General features: G+C 47.3%; 1 protein-coding gene across 1 annotated transcript in view; it reads left to right on the top strand.

Moving 5' to 3' along the window:
- The first annotated feature begins 1,786 nt into the window (after positions 1–1,786).
- Positions 1,787–11,158, top strand: part of kansl1l (KAT8 regulatory NSL complex subunit 1-like) — a 31,717-nt gene continuing 22,345 nt past the window's right edge. The window contains 2 exon segments of the mRNA XM_015975846.3: positions 1,787–2,006; positions 2,313–3,265. Coding sequence (XP_015831332.2) covers positions 2,358–3,265 — 908 coding nt within the window. The 5' untranslated portion in view covers positions 1,787–2,006; positions 2,313–2,357.

The following is an 11,158-nucleotide window of genomic DNA, read 5'->3' as shown; positions in this document are numbered from 1 at the left end:
CGATTCGGCCGGAGACGGGACCGCTGGTCTGACCGGGGGCGTGTCCGAACTGGCTCGCCAAGCACGGTCAGCGGCGGGCTCGCAGCTCCATCCTGAAGCGCAGGGCTGCGGTGGATTCCGGCGTCTCTCCCCACACCGTAGACCGACCCCGGGGGAGCAGAAAGCCAGCCTCGTGCCCTCGAAGCTGGAGCGATCCCGGAGCGTCTCTCCATCCAACCTCCCATCTGGTTCCGGAAGGGCGGCGAGGAACGCCGAGGCAGAAGGTTGGGGACGCCGTCTGCGGCGAGGCGGAGCTGGAGCTGGGGAAGGAGATGCCGGTCGATAGTCGGCGGAGAGAAACTGGAATAGATACTTCCATGGGAGGATCTCCCCGCTGGACCCTTCAGGAGGTCGTGCCATTCTGTCACGAACGTGCGTGCCTGGTGAGTGGAGCGGTGATCAGATGAGGATCGAAACGCGGGGAGGAACAAGGCGAACAGGTGAGTCCATTTAACAAAGGTTCATTTGAACACACACGCTGGACACTGAAACAATGACACGACATGGAATACAGAACAGAAGGGGTTTAAATACAAGAGGAGAGGGAGCTATGGTGATTGGGAAACAAGAGGCAGGTGGGAGCAATTAACGGAGACACCGACTAAAACCTAAGAGAAGACAGGACAGGGCGTGACACATTCAGACATTAGTTCTGTTTGCTTCACAGCCAGACAGGACACGGGGAAGAAAAAAAAAGAAAATGGATGGATGGATGGATAGTAAACCTCATATAGTATGACCTAATACATTTATAGATGTTGATGAGTCAATTTTGATGGCCTGAGGATTGGGTATCTGTTTTTTGCAGATGTTGTGGTCCTGTTGGCTTCATCGGACAGTGATCTCAAGCTTTTGCTGGAGAGGTTTGCAGCCGAGTGTGATGGAGCTGGGATGAGAATCAGCTCCTCTAAATCAAAGACTATGGTCTTCAGTCGGAAAACAGTAGAATGCCATCTCCAGGTCAGAGATGAGGTCCTGCCTCAAATAGAAGAGTTTAAGTATTTTGGTGTCTTGTTCACAAGTGAGGGGAAAATGAAGAGTGGGGTCGATAAGCAGATTGGTGCTGCATCTGCAGTGATGGAGGCATACCGATCTGTCATGGTTGAGAGAGAGCTGAGCCGGAAGGGGATGCTCTCGATTTATTGGTTGATCTACGTTGTAACCCTCACCTATGGTCATGAGCTTTGGGTAGTGACCAAAAGAATGAAAATGGCGATAATGCTGCCAAAATGAGTTTTCTCTGCAGGGTCCCATTTCCAGGTGATGACCTCTGAGAAAAGACTGATTCCTTCTTTCAAGTGACAGAGCCCTGAAATGACTCATTCTGGAAGGTATTGAAAATACCAACAATATTGCTCATAAAACTGCTGAAATCATTTTATTTGAGACTGGTTTTGTTCAATGAACTTCATGCATGGTTTACATCAACCATAGAACTATTACAATTCAAGAAAAAAAGCATTACATGTATTCTTTAGTTGTAAATTAAAATCAGGAAAAAAAGGTTTTAAAAATGACATTTCCCCCTTTTTTACAATTGTGAATAAAATGTTTAGATATTCTGCATTCTGGAAACTATTCCTATTATCGTGTTTGAATTTCAAATAAACGCTGGTTTCCACTGTAGTAATTTTATGTAGAAATTTTAATTTGGAGCACAACTAATCCTGAGGACGGTGAGTATGGACGTGTCCGAGCTTCAGAACAGACCTTGAAGGCACCAGGAATCGGACCCAGCCCCTCCTCCGTGTTAACGGTCCGGGGTTCTGACTGTCAGCAGTTGGGGAGAGGAGGCGGAGGAAGACGCAGGAACGTCTGTCTCCTCGTTGGTAAACGGGCTTGTAGATAATAAATATGCACTCTACCAGACTGAAGTGCGCCGATTCGCAAAACTACCACCGAAAGACTCAAACGTAGTGTCACGAGACGAAGGATGCGATCTGGTCAACAGCTCACACCGTGGTCATGTGAGTTTCTGAACACTTAGATAAAATAAGGATAAGTATGTCGCTTTAATTAGGTCTGCGAATATACAAAATACGAACTAGGTTAAGTAAGTAAGTAAGTAGAAAACTGATTAATTGACGCTAAGAACCGTTAGCTAACGGCGGAGTGAAAATGGATAAAATGCGGGTTGTCTTATTTCAGCGGTTTAGTTTAACTTTTTTATATATATTCTTTTGATCAGGATTTTAAGCTACCTTGAAACATTCTTAAAATTGTGTTAAGATTCCTTTAACTGTCAAAGTGACCAACAGTTGGATTTGTGTCAGACCCTTTAAGGTCCAACCTGTGAAACCTGCTGCTTCAGGGAAGGGATGGCCTCAGTCCTGACCAAAGACCCGACCAAAAGGGACTCAGAAGGCCGAGCCAAGTGCACTGTTGAGTCAGAGCCAGGCATCAGATCCACGGATGCTGCTGACCCTCAGAATTCTCTGGACTCCCGCGTCCCCTCAGGACCCTCAGACCCCCCTGTAATCACTGGATCTCCAACATGTGTGCAAACATCTCCCACTTCCTGTGAGGAGGTGCCTATTTCCAGTCCAGACTCCCTCTACCGCTTCCTGTTTGTGGATAAATGCCAGAGAGAGTCTCATCGAGTGGCTGCTGTCATCCCAGGTGTAACGAGCATGTTTTTAATCTCCTCTGAGCTCAACAGCCAAAAGGCTTGTCTGCTGCATCTACAGAATGTGGTTCCTGAATGTGGGCCAGATGGTGGTGATGTGCATCGCTCCTCTAATAACGCTTTCCCCTCCTATTCCTGTGGAAAGATCACATCTTGGGGTCACCCTCCCTTGTATGCAGCCCCGCCTCCTCCGTCTCCTCCCTTTTTCATTCCAGCCAGAGAGCAGCCTGGCTCTGACATGTTCAAGCTTGATCAGCTGGACTCTAAACTTGTTAAAGAAGAGGCTGTGAAGGTTCGGCTACACGACAGAGCTTACCAGCACTACACCCAATCGCAGGAAGGGCTAAAGAAGCTTTGTCCACTTTCAGATATATCCCTTGGCAATTTGAATTTTCCACATCCTAGTTTTGCACCTCTACAAGGCCGCACTGATGCACATTTTTCTTGGCAAAAGTCACCTGCAGCTTTGCGTCGCTCCAAAGAGGTCACAGCGTTCTATGATTCCAGCCAGGTGTTGCTACAGGAGGCCCTCGACTCGGAGGCTACGGGGAGCAGCAGCAGCTCAGATGACGAGCCAGAGCACGGCGAGATTTCATCTGTGTGAGTATCCGCCAAATAGAACACAATTTCTACTCAGTACCAAAGAAAAGATGAAATAAAACCCCTTCTTTCATCTTGGGTCGCACACATTTTTGGCCCAGTGCGAACAAGAGCAGTGTGTGAGGATCTTGCTTGCACAGCTGGTTCTTAATGTTGAATAAACCAGCTAGAGACGAGAGACCCGGGAAATCATCTGAACCGTAAAATCAAATAATTTCAGTGTCAGATGTGAAGTAAACCACTGATGCTGAAGAACATTTGAAGCGTTTTAGGCAGGAAAAAGCAGCTTCTGTTCAGGCAAAAATCATCAGCCTGGTTTTTAACGCAGACTAGCGAGAAGGTTGGATTCATCCTCTGGGTGAGGACATATAAAGGTGCTGGAAAACGCAGCCAGAGAACAAAAAGATTACTTTCAATTGGAAAATAAATAGACTTAAATGAAACCCGCAACAACGGCTAGTGAAATAAGCATATTGCACCTCCCCAGAGAGACGTGCATGTTTTATTTATTTACATTGCAGTTGTCGTACGTACAAGTTTTGTGCTTTCAGCTGTGGTGGGTGTTGTGACTTTTTTTATCCGCGCTCTCACACATAGTGTTTTCTTTCCACTCAGCAGTCATAACACATTCAAGTGACGAGCCGGCTGTCTTTACCCACAGGGTAGGGAATAAACACAGGCTTGCCAGCGAGCCTGCAGTGTTCCACCCAGCCTTTGCAATCACGCCTCAGCCTTTCCTCTTACGAGTTTAAGTCGGTTCAAATGCCCGGGGTGTTGTTCTTCAGTCCCTGCTAAAAAAAACAAGCTTTATGACAGCAAACTTGGGATAAAATGTTCCACTTATGGGATTGCTTTTCAGGAATAAAGAGCATGAACGATTCATGTAGTGCAAGAAAACAAAATGATGCTATTAAGTCTTTGAGAGTGTTTCAGGTAAACTGACTTCCTATAGGCAAACTGGGACCTTTGCAGAAAGTTACAGGTATTTAAAGGGGATATTTTCTGACTTTTTTTATTGTTCTTAAAACATGCTTTTAAATATTTTTGCACTAAATCCCTCTCATCTAACGATATTTCAGCTGTTTTATTCTTGACAGTTTCAGTACCTTCCAGAATGAGTTGTTTGAGGGTTCTGCCACTTTTAAACTAGGCCTTAGTTTCCACTTGATGTATTAGTGTTGCGTAACGTAATAGACGCGGTGTTCTGACTAGCCGTGCTTCCTTGTCGAATTTTCCTGCCAACGCGCATTTCAACAGCTGATTCAGTATGTCCTGGTTTACTGAAAATCGGTAGCTACTGTTAATTTATTTTATGAAAAAAGTGGATAGTGTAAGAAGCAGTTTAGTCATTTCGTAAAAATTGACCCCTTAGTTGCTAAAAACATTTGAATATTCTCAGAACAATGACAATTTACCAACTACTTTCACCCATGTCGAGAAAGTGATTCATAAAAACGGTAAGACGTTAGCTCTTACCTTTCTGTTTCTCTACCTAATCCTTTATTGGACAAATTAATCCACAGAACAAATATGCTTTCCCCCCAATACTTATAGTTATTTGTTTGAATGTATAATTTTGGAGATTATTATACAACTATGATAAATTTATTATATGTATGATATAAAACTTTTTGACACTAATTTGGGACTCTTTCAGAATGAATGTAAACAATGGGAGAAATTTCTTGTTTACAGTATAATATTGATATTTTAGAAACCATTTACAAGCCAACTGTCAGGTAAACATACAGCAAGCAGTAATTTAATAAAACAACTTAAAGAAATACTTACTGTGACCTTCGACGAGTTGAAAGTAACTAGATGAGTGACGAGATTAAACGTAAACATCCACAGGTAGCGCGTCTCGACCTGTAAACAGCCTGTGATGTAATAATTGGCCTGCGCATTTGCTGCACATGCTTATTTCCCCAAAGTAGCACATTTTGACGGGGAGCACGGATAGTCGGAACAGCGGATTAGTCGTGACCCCCCTTCCCATGGGAAAGTTTCAGATGATGCTGCAAAACGGCAGCAAAAGTGATCCATGCACCTGATCCTCCAAGGTCACAAAATCACCTGAGAAGTGCAACACCATGTGTGATTTTGGCAGCTCACATGATAACAATCAAGAAGAAATATGGCAGCATGTTTCCAAAACTGCAACTGGAAAAGTGCAACTTTTATTTTGAAAGTTTCCAGATGTTTTACGCTCTTTTGTGTTTGACTTTCTGTCTGGCCCTATTTGAACTGCAGAGGTTGATGCATTCTGGAAGCGTAGGGCACAAAAAAATAGACTTGAAGCATAAGCAACGTGTACCTGTGCTTCTGGGACACTTCCAAAGTGTAACGCTTTGGAGCAGGTGGAAACAGACCCATCCATTTTAACGTGGTCGCTACGTTATGTGACACGCCTCCAGGGGAAAGAATACACAGCAAGAATATAACCTAGAGTTGGCTACGCCCACCCTTTCCCAGCTCAGGCTGCTATAAGCTTAGACGCTCCAATATCCGGGAGGGGCTAGGAGTAGAGCTGCTGCTCCTCCTGCAGCAGTTCTCTCTTGCACATGAGAGGTGGTTCTTTTCTAATTTCCTAATTTGTGCTGTCACTAACAGGGACATTTTGAAACGGCTTGTTTTAGACACACAATTCCAAAAACAAAACACCAACACAATATATATGTAAGTATTCTTTTCACATTTGGAAAGATTTAGAGGCAGTAGAGACCCACATGGTAGCACTAAGGGATGCAGAATATGAGTTTTGCCTGTTTAAGACTAGCTTAGCTCCAGTACAACCAAATCCTTTGTCCCCTTCTGTTTCCTGACTCTGTGTTATGTTTAAACAAAAAGTGTTCATTTGGTCTCACAATAGAAGTGAGAAAGGATATTTTTAGGTGTTGTGTGGGGTTTAACACTCGTGTTTTTTCCTTCCTCTTGATTTAGCTGAACATCAGTGCATCTAGGGTTTGATCACAGCAACATCATATTTCTGTGTTTTTTGGATTGCCAACAGTATAATTTTCATGCACGCTACAACATAAAATGTTATCCTTTCCTCTTTGTCATCTCCTCTTGTCCTGTTCCAGCTGCTTCTTGGCAAAAATGCCTGGAATTTCCTCATTATGCAGATGGAAGAGCTACAGGCCAGCCAAGTCAGGCCATTATCATTGTAGGAAAAGAGCCTAAAGCCTGATTCATGCTTCTCCGTCAGCTCCGCAAGGGACAGACACGCACGGATTGACGGAAGCGTTTTGCTCTCATACTTCTCCGTCTCCTGGAGAGTGTTGCAAAGCAGTTCCCCACCAGGCCAACAGAGAGCGTAGCGCTGTTCTGTGGTATCCTGTCATGTATCGGTCCAAGATAGTGTGTTTATATTGTGTTTTTTGTATATAAGAGACTTTTTAACACAGACAAATTTGTCTCTCATTCTCCTCCACCTCTTCATGCACTCGCCACCTCTAAACCCACGTTTCCCGTCATTTCCGTTCACAAATAAAACGCTTGCTGTGCATCTTTTCACTCCTCCAGTCACGGGGGAATTAAACGTTCATGTTTTTAGAGTTTTTTTGCGAGGTATTCTTCAAGTTTCTCCGTGTCTGCCGCTAGTTATCCTCGGCTCTCTTTATGTTTTTGAGGGCGCAATGGCGGCGGTGTAGACAACAGCAGCGTCCTGACCAATCACAAGCTTGTGTTGTCCATCTTGACTGATGGATGTTTAGAAAAGAGAGCTCAACTCTGTCCATCCTTGCGGAGCTCTCCAGCAGGCCCGCAAGAATGTTGTGTGTCTCCGCACTGACGCAGACGGAGAAGCATGAATCAGGCTTTACAAACACATATCAGCGTACTCTATCTAACATGCTTGACAAGCTGGATCTGTTTTTTTTTTAAGCTTTTTACTGTTTAACACAAAGTTAATGTAAATCCATTCTGGTGAGCAAATGGATTCTGAGGTATATGGTTTAATAGGAGTCGGGATCAAAGCAATCGCTGTCTTATAATATCAGACGGTGTTGTGTGTTGCTGCTTGTGAAGAATAAACTTTAAGGGTGCTTGAAGTGGGGAAGTTCCTGCCGGTCCCAGCCAAGGTCCAAGAGAACTGCCATAGTAACTGTTACTAACGGAACATGAAGTATCACGCAGATACATGCAGCAGAAAAATAAGAGAACTCCCTTTATTTTTTTGACAGATTGAAAAATATCTAAGTTTGTGGAGCTTTATGAGTACAACCATTAGGGATGAGCCGGATACTCATTTCAAACGAGTATCCGGTAAACGAGTATCCGGTACGGATAAAGCATTTTTGACGAAAACGAGCATGAAACGAGTAAATATCTGTAATCGTGCTGAAGGAAAATCCTCATTGGGTAACTGACTGTCTTCACGCTCTGTGATTGGCCAGTCTCATAGAGCGCCCGCCCCTCCCTACACACAAAACTCTAGCCGGCTGGGAGCGCAGTCCGTCCGGCTCATCCACGCACACACACAGACAGTAACGGATCTCGCTGCGCTTGCTTCACTGTTGCTCACGTTTCTTCAGTTTTCCCTAGGTTTTCTTCAGCTCGCCTCTTTTTCGGTTGAATATTTAAAGTTACTTTTTTTGTAACTTACATGGTGCATTTGACAAGACAGAGCTGACGTGCTGCATTAACTCACTACCTCCACTCCGGTCGTTTTTTTTTTTAAATTTTTTAACTCCCTCTCTCTTCCTCTCTCCCTCTCTCCCTCTCTATTTCTCTCGCACACACACCTCAATCAACATTGTTTTGTTTAACTTTGTGTGGGGCAAAATGCCAAGAACATTAAGAAAAAAATCAGTGTAATCAAATTAAAATGAAAAAATATACATAAAGTTGTGTCTGGTTCTAGCATTTCGTATTTCCTAGTTCCTACTGCATGAGTTCAGATGTATTAATCCATGCACTTAAATATTAATGTTCTGATTTTATTGAAAAACTTGTTCTGTAATAGTTCCTTTACTATTTTGATCAAAAATATTTAATCTCAATTCTGAGGCTGCTCTGTAAATAGTTTTCAAATAAACAATACACATATCAACTTCCGTTCATTCCATATCAATTTCTCGTCTCTCGTCTTCCTCCGCTTATCCGGGTCCGGGTCGCGGGGGCAGCATCCCAACTAGGGAGCTCCAGGCCGTCCTCTCCCCGGCCTTGTCCACCAGCTCCTCCGGCAGGACCCCAAGGCGTTCCCGGACCAGATTGGAGATGTAACTTCTCCAACGTGTCCTGGGTCGACCCGGGGGCCTTCTGCCGGCAGGACATGCCCGAAACACCTCCCCAGGGAGGCGTCCAGGAGGCATCCTGACCAGATGCCCAAACCACCTCAACTGGCTCCTTTCGATCCGGAGGAGCAGCGGTTCTACTCCGAGTCCCTCCCGAATGTCCGAGCTCCTCACCCTATCTCTAAGGCTGAGCCCGGCCACCCTACGGAGGAAACTCATTTCGGCCGCTTGTATCCGCGATCTCGTTCTTTCGGTCATTACCCAAAGCTCATGACCATAGGTGAGGATTGGGACGTAGATCGACCGGTAAATCGAGAGCCTGGCTTTCTGGCTCAGCTCCCTCTTCCCCACGACAGATCGGCTCAGCGTCCGCATCACTGCAGACGCCGAACCAATCCGCCTGTCGATCTCCCGATCCCTCCTACCCTCACTCGTGAACAAGACCCCGAGATACTTAAACTCCTCCACTTGAGGTAGGACCTCTCCCCCGACCCGGAGGTGGCAAGCCACCCTTTTCCGGTCGAGAACCATGGTCTCAGATTTGGAGGTGCTGATCCTCATCCCAGCCACTTCACCTTCGGCCGCGAACCTACCCAGCAAGAGCTGAAGGTCAGAGCTGGATGAAGCTAGGAGGACCACATCATCCGCAAAAAGCAGAGACGAGATTCTCCTGCCACCAAACTCGACACACTCCACACCACGGCTGCGTCTAGAAATTCTGTCCATAAATGTGATGAACAGAACCGGTGACAAAGGGCAGCCCTGGCGGAGTCCAACCCTCACTGGGAACAGGTCCGACTTACTACCGGCTATGCGGACCAAACTCACGCTCCTCTGGTAAAGGGACTGAATGGCCCTTAACAGAAAGCCACCCACCCCATACTCCTGGAGCGTCCCCCACAGGGTGCCCCTGGGGACACGGTCATAAGCCTTCTCCAAATCCACAAAGCACATGTGGATTGGTTGGGCAAACTCCCATGCCCCCTCCATCACCCTTGCAAGGGTATAGAGCTGGTCCACAGTTCCACGGCCAGGACGAAAACCACATTGCTCCTCCTCTATCTGAGATTCAACTATCGATCGGACCCTCCTCTCCAGTACCTTGGAGTAGACCTTTCCAGGGAGGCTGAGGAGTGTGATCCCCCTATAGTTGGAACACACCCTCAGGTCACCCTTCTTAAAGATGGGGACCACCACCCCGGTCTGCCACTCCCTAGGAACTGCCCCCGATGACCACGCAATGTTGTAGAGACGTGTCAACCATGACAGCCCTACAACATCCATAGCCTTGAGATACCCAGGACGAACCTCATCCGCCCCCGGGGCTCCGCCGCTGTGTAGTTGTTTGACTACCTCAGCAACTTCTGCCCCCGAGATCGGACAGTCCATCCCCAGGCCTCCCAGCTCTGGTTCCTCCTCGGAATGCGCATTGGTGGGATTGAGGAGCTCCTCAAAGTATTCCTTCCACCGTCCGACTATAGCCTCAGTTGACGTCAGCAGCTCCCCATCCCCACTGTAAACAGTGTGAGCGAGTTGCTGCCTTCCTCTCCTGAGGCGCCGGACAGTTTGCCAGAACCTCTTTGGAGCCGATCGATAGTCTTTCTCCATGGCCTCACCAAACTCCTCCCACGCCCGAGATTTTGCCTCGGCAACTGCCACTGCTGCACCCCGCTTGGCTATCCGGTACCTGTCTGCTGCCTCCGGAGACCCACAGACCAGCCACGCCCTGTAGGCCTCCTTCTTCAGCCTGACGGCTCCCCGAACCTCTGGTGTCCACCAGCGGGTACGGGGGTTGCCACCACGACTGGCACCGGCCACCTTACGACCACAGCTAGCAACAGCCGCCTCGACAATCGCAGAGTGGAACAAGGCCCACTCGGACTCAATGTCCCCCACTGCTCTCGGGACGTGGTCAAAGCTCTGCCGGAGGTGGGAGTTGAAGACCGTCTTGACAGGTTCTTCTGCCAGGTGTTCCCAGCAGACCCTCACTATGCGTTTGGGTCTGCCAGGTCTACGCGGCATGTTCCCTTGCCATCTGATCCAACTCACCACCAGGTGGTGATCAGTTGACAGCTCCGCCCCTCTCTTCACTCGGGTGTCCAAAACATACGGTCGCAGGTCAGATGATACGACTACAAAATCTATCATCGACCTGTGACCTAGGCTGCCCTGGTACCAAGTGTACCGGTGGGCATCCTTATGTTCGAACATGGTGTTCGTTATGGCCAAACTGCGGCTTGCACAGAAGTCCAATAACAAAACACCGCTCGAGTTCTGATCAGGTGGGCCGTTCCTCCCAATCACACCCCTCCAGGTCAAGCTGTCATTGCCCACGTGAGCATTGAAGTCCCCCAGCAGGACAATGGAGTCCCCTGATGGAGCACTATCTAGCACTCGTCCCAGGGACTCCAAAAAGGGTGGGTACTCTGAACTGATATTTGGCCCATACGCACAAACAACAGTCAGGACCCGTTCCCCGACCCGAAGGCGCAAGGAAGCTACCCTCTTGTCCCCCGGGGTAAACCCCAACACACAGGCAGAGAGTCTCGGGGCTAACAAAAAGCCAACCCCAGCCCTCCGCCTCTCACCCGGAGCAACTCCAGCAAAGTAGAGTGTCCAACCCCTCTCCAGGTCTCGGGTTCCAGAGCCAATG

Source organism: Nothobranchius furzeri, chromosome 14 (genome assembly GCF_043380555.1).
Source record: "Nothobranchius furzeri strain GRZ-AD chromosome 14, NfurGRZ-RIMD1, whole genome shotgun sequence".
Lineage (NCBI taxonomy): Eukaryota > Metazoa > Chordata > Actinopteri > Cyprinodontiformes > Nothobranchiidae > Nothobranchius > Nothobranchius furzeri.
The sequence above is the reverse complement of the archived record's forward strand: the minus strand, read 5'-3'. Positions and strand labels throughout refer to the sequence as shown.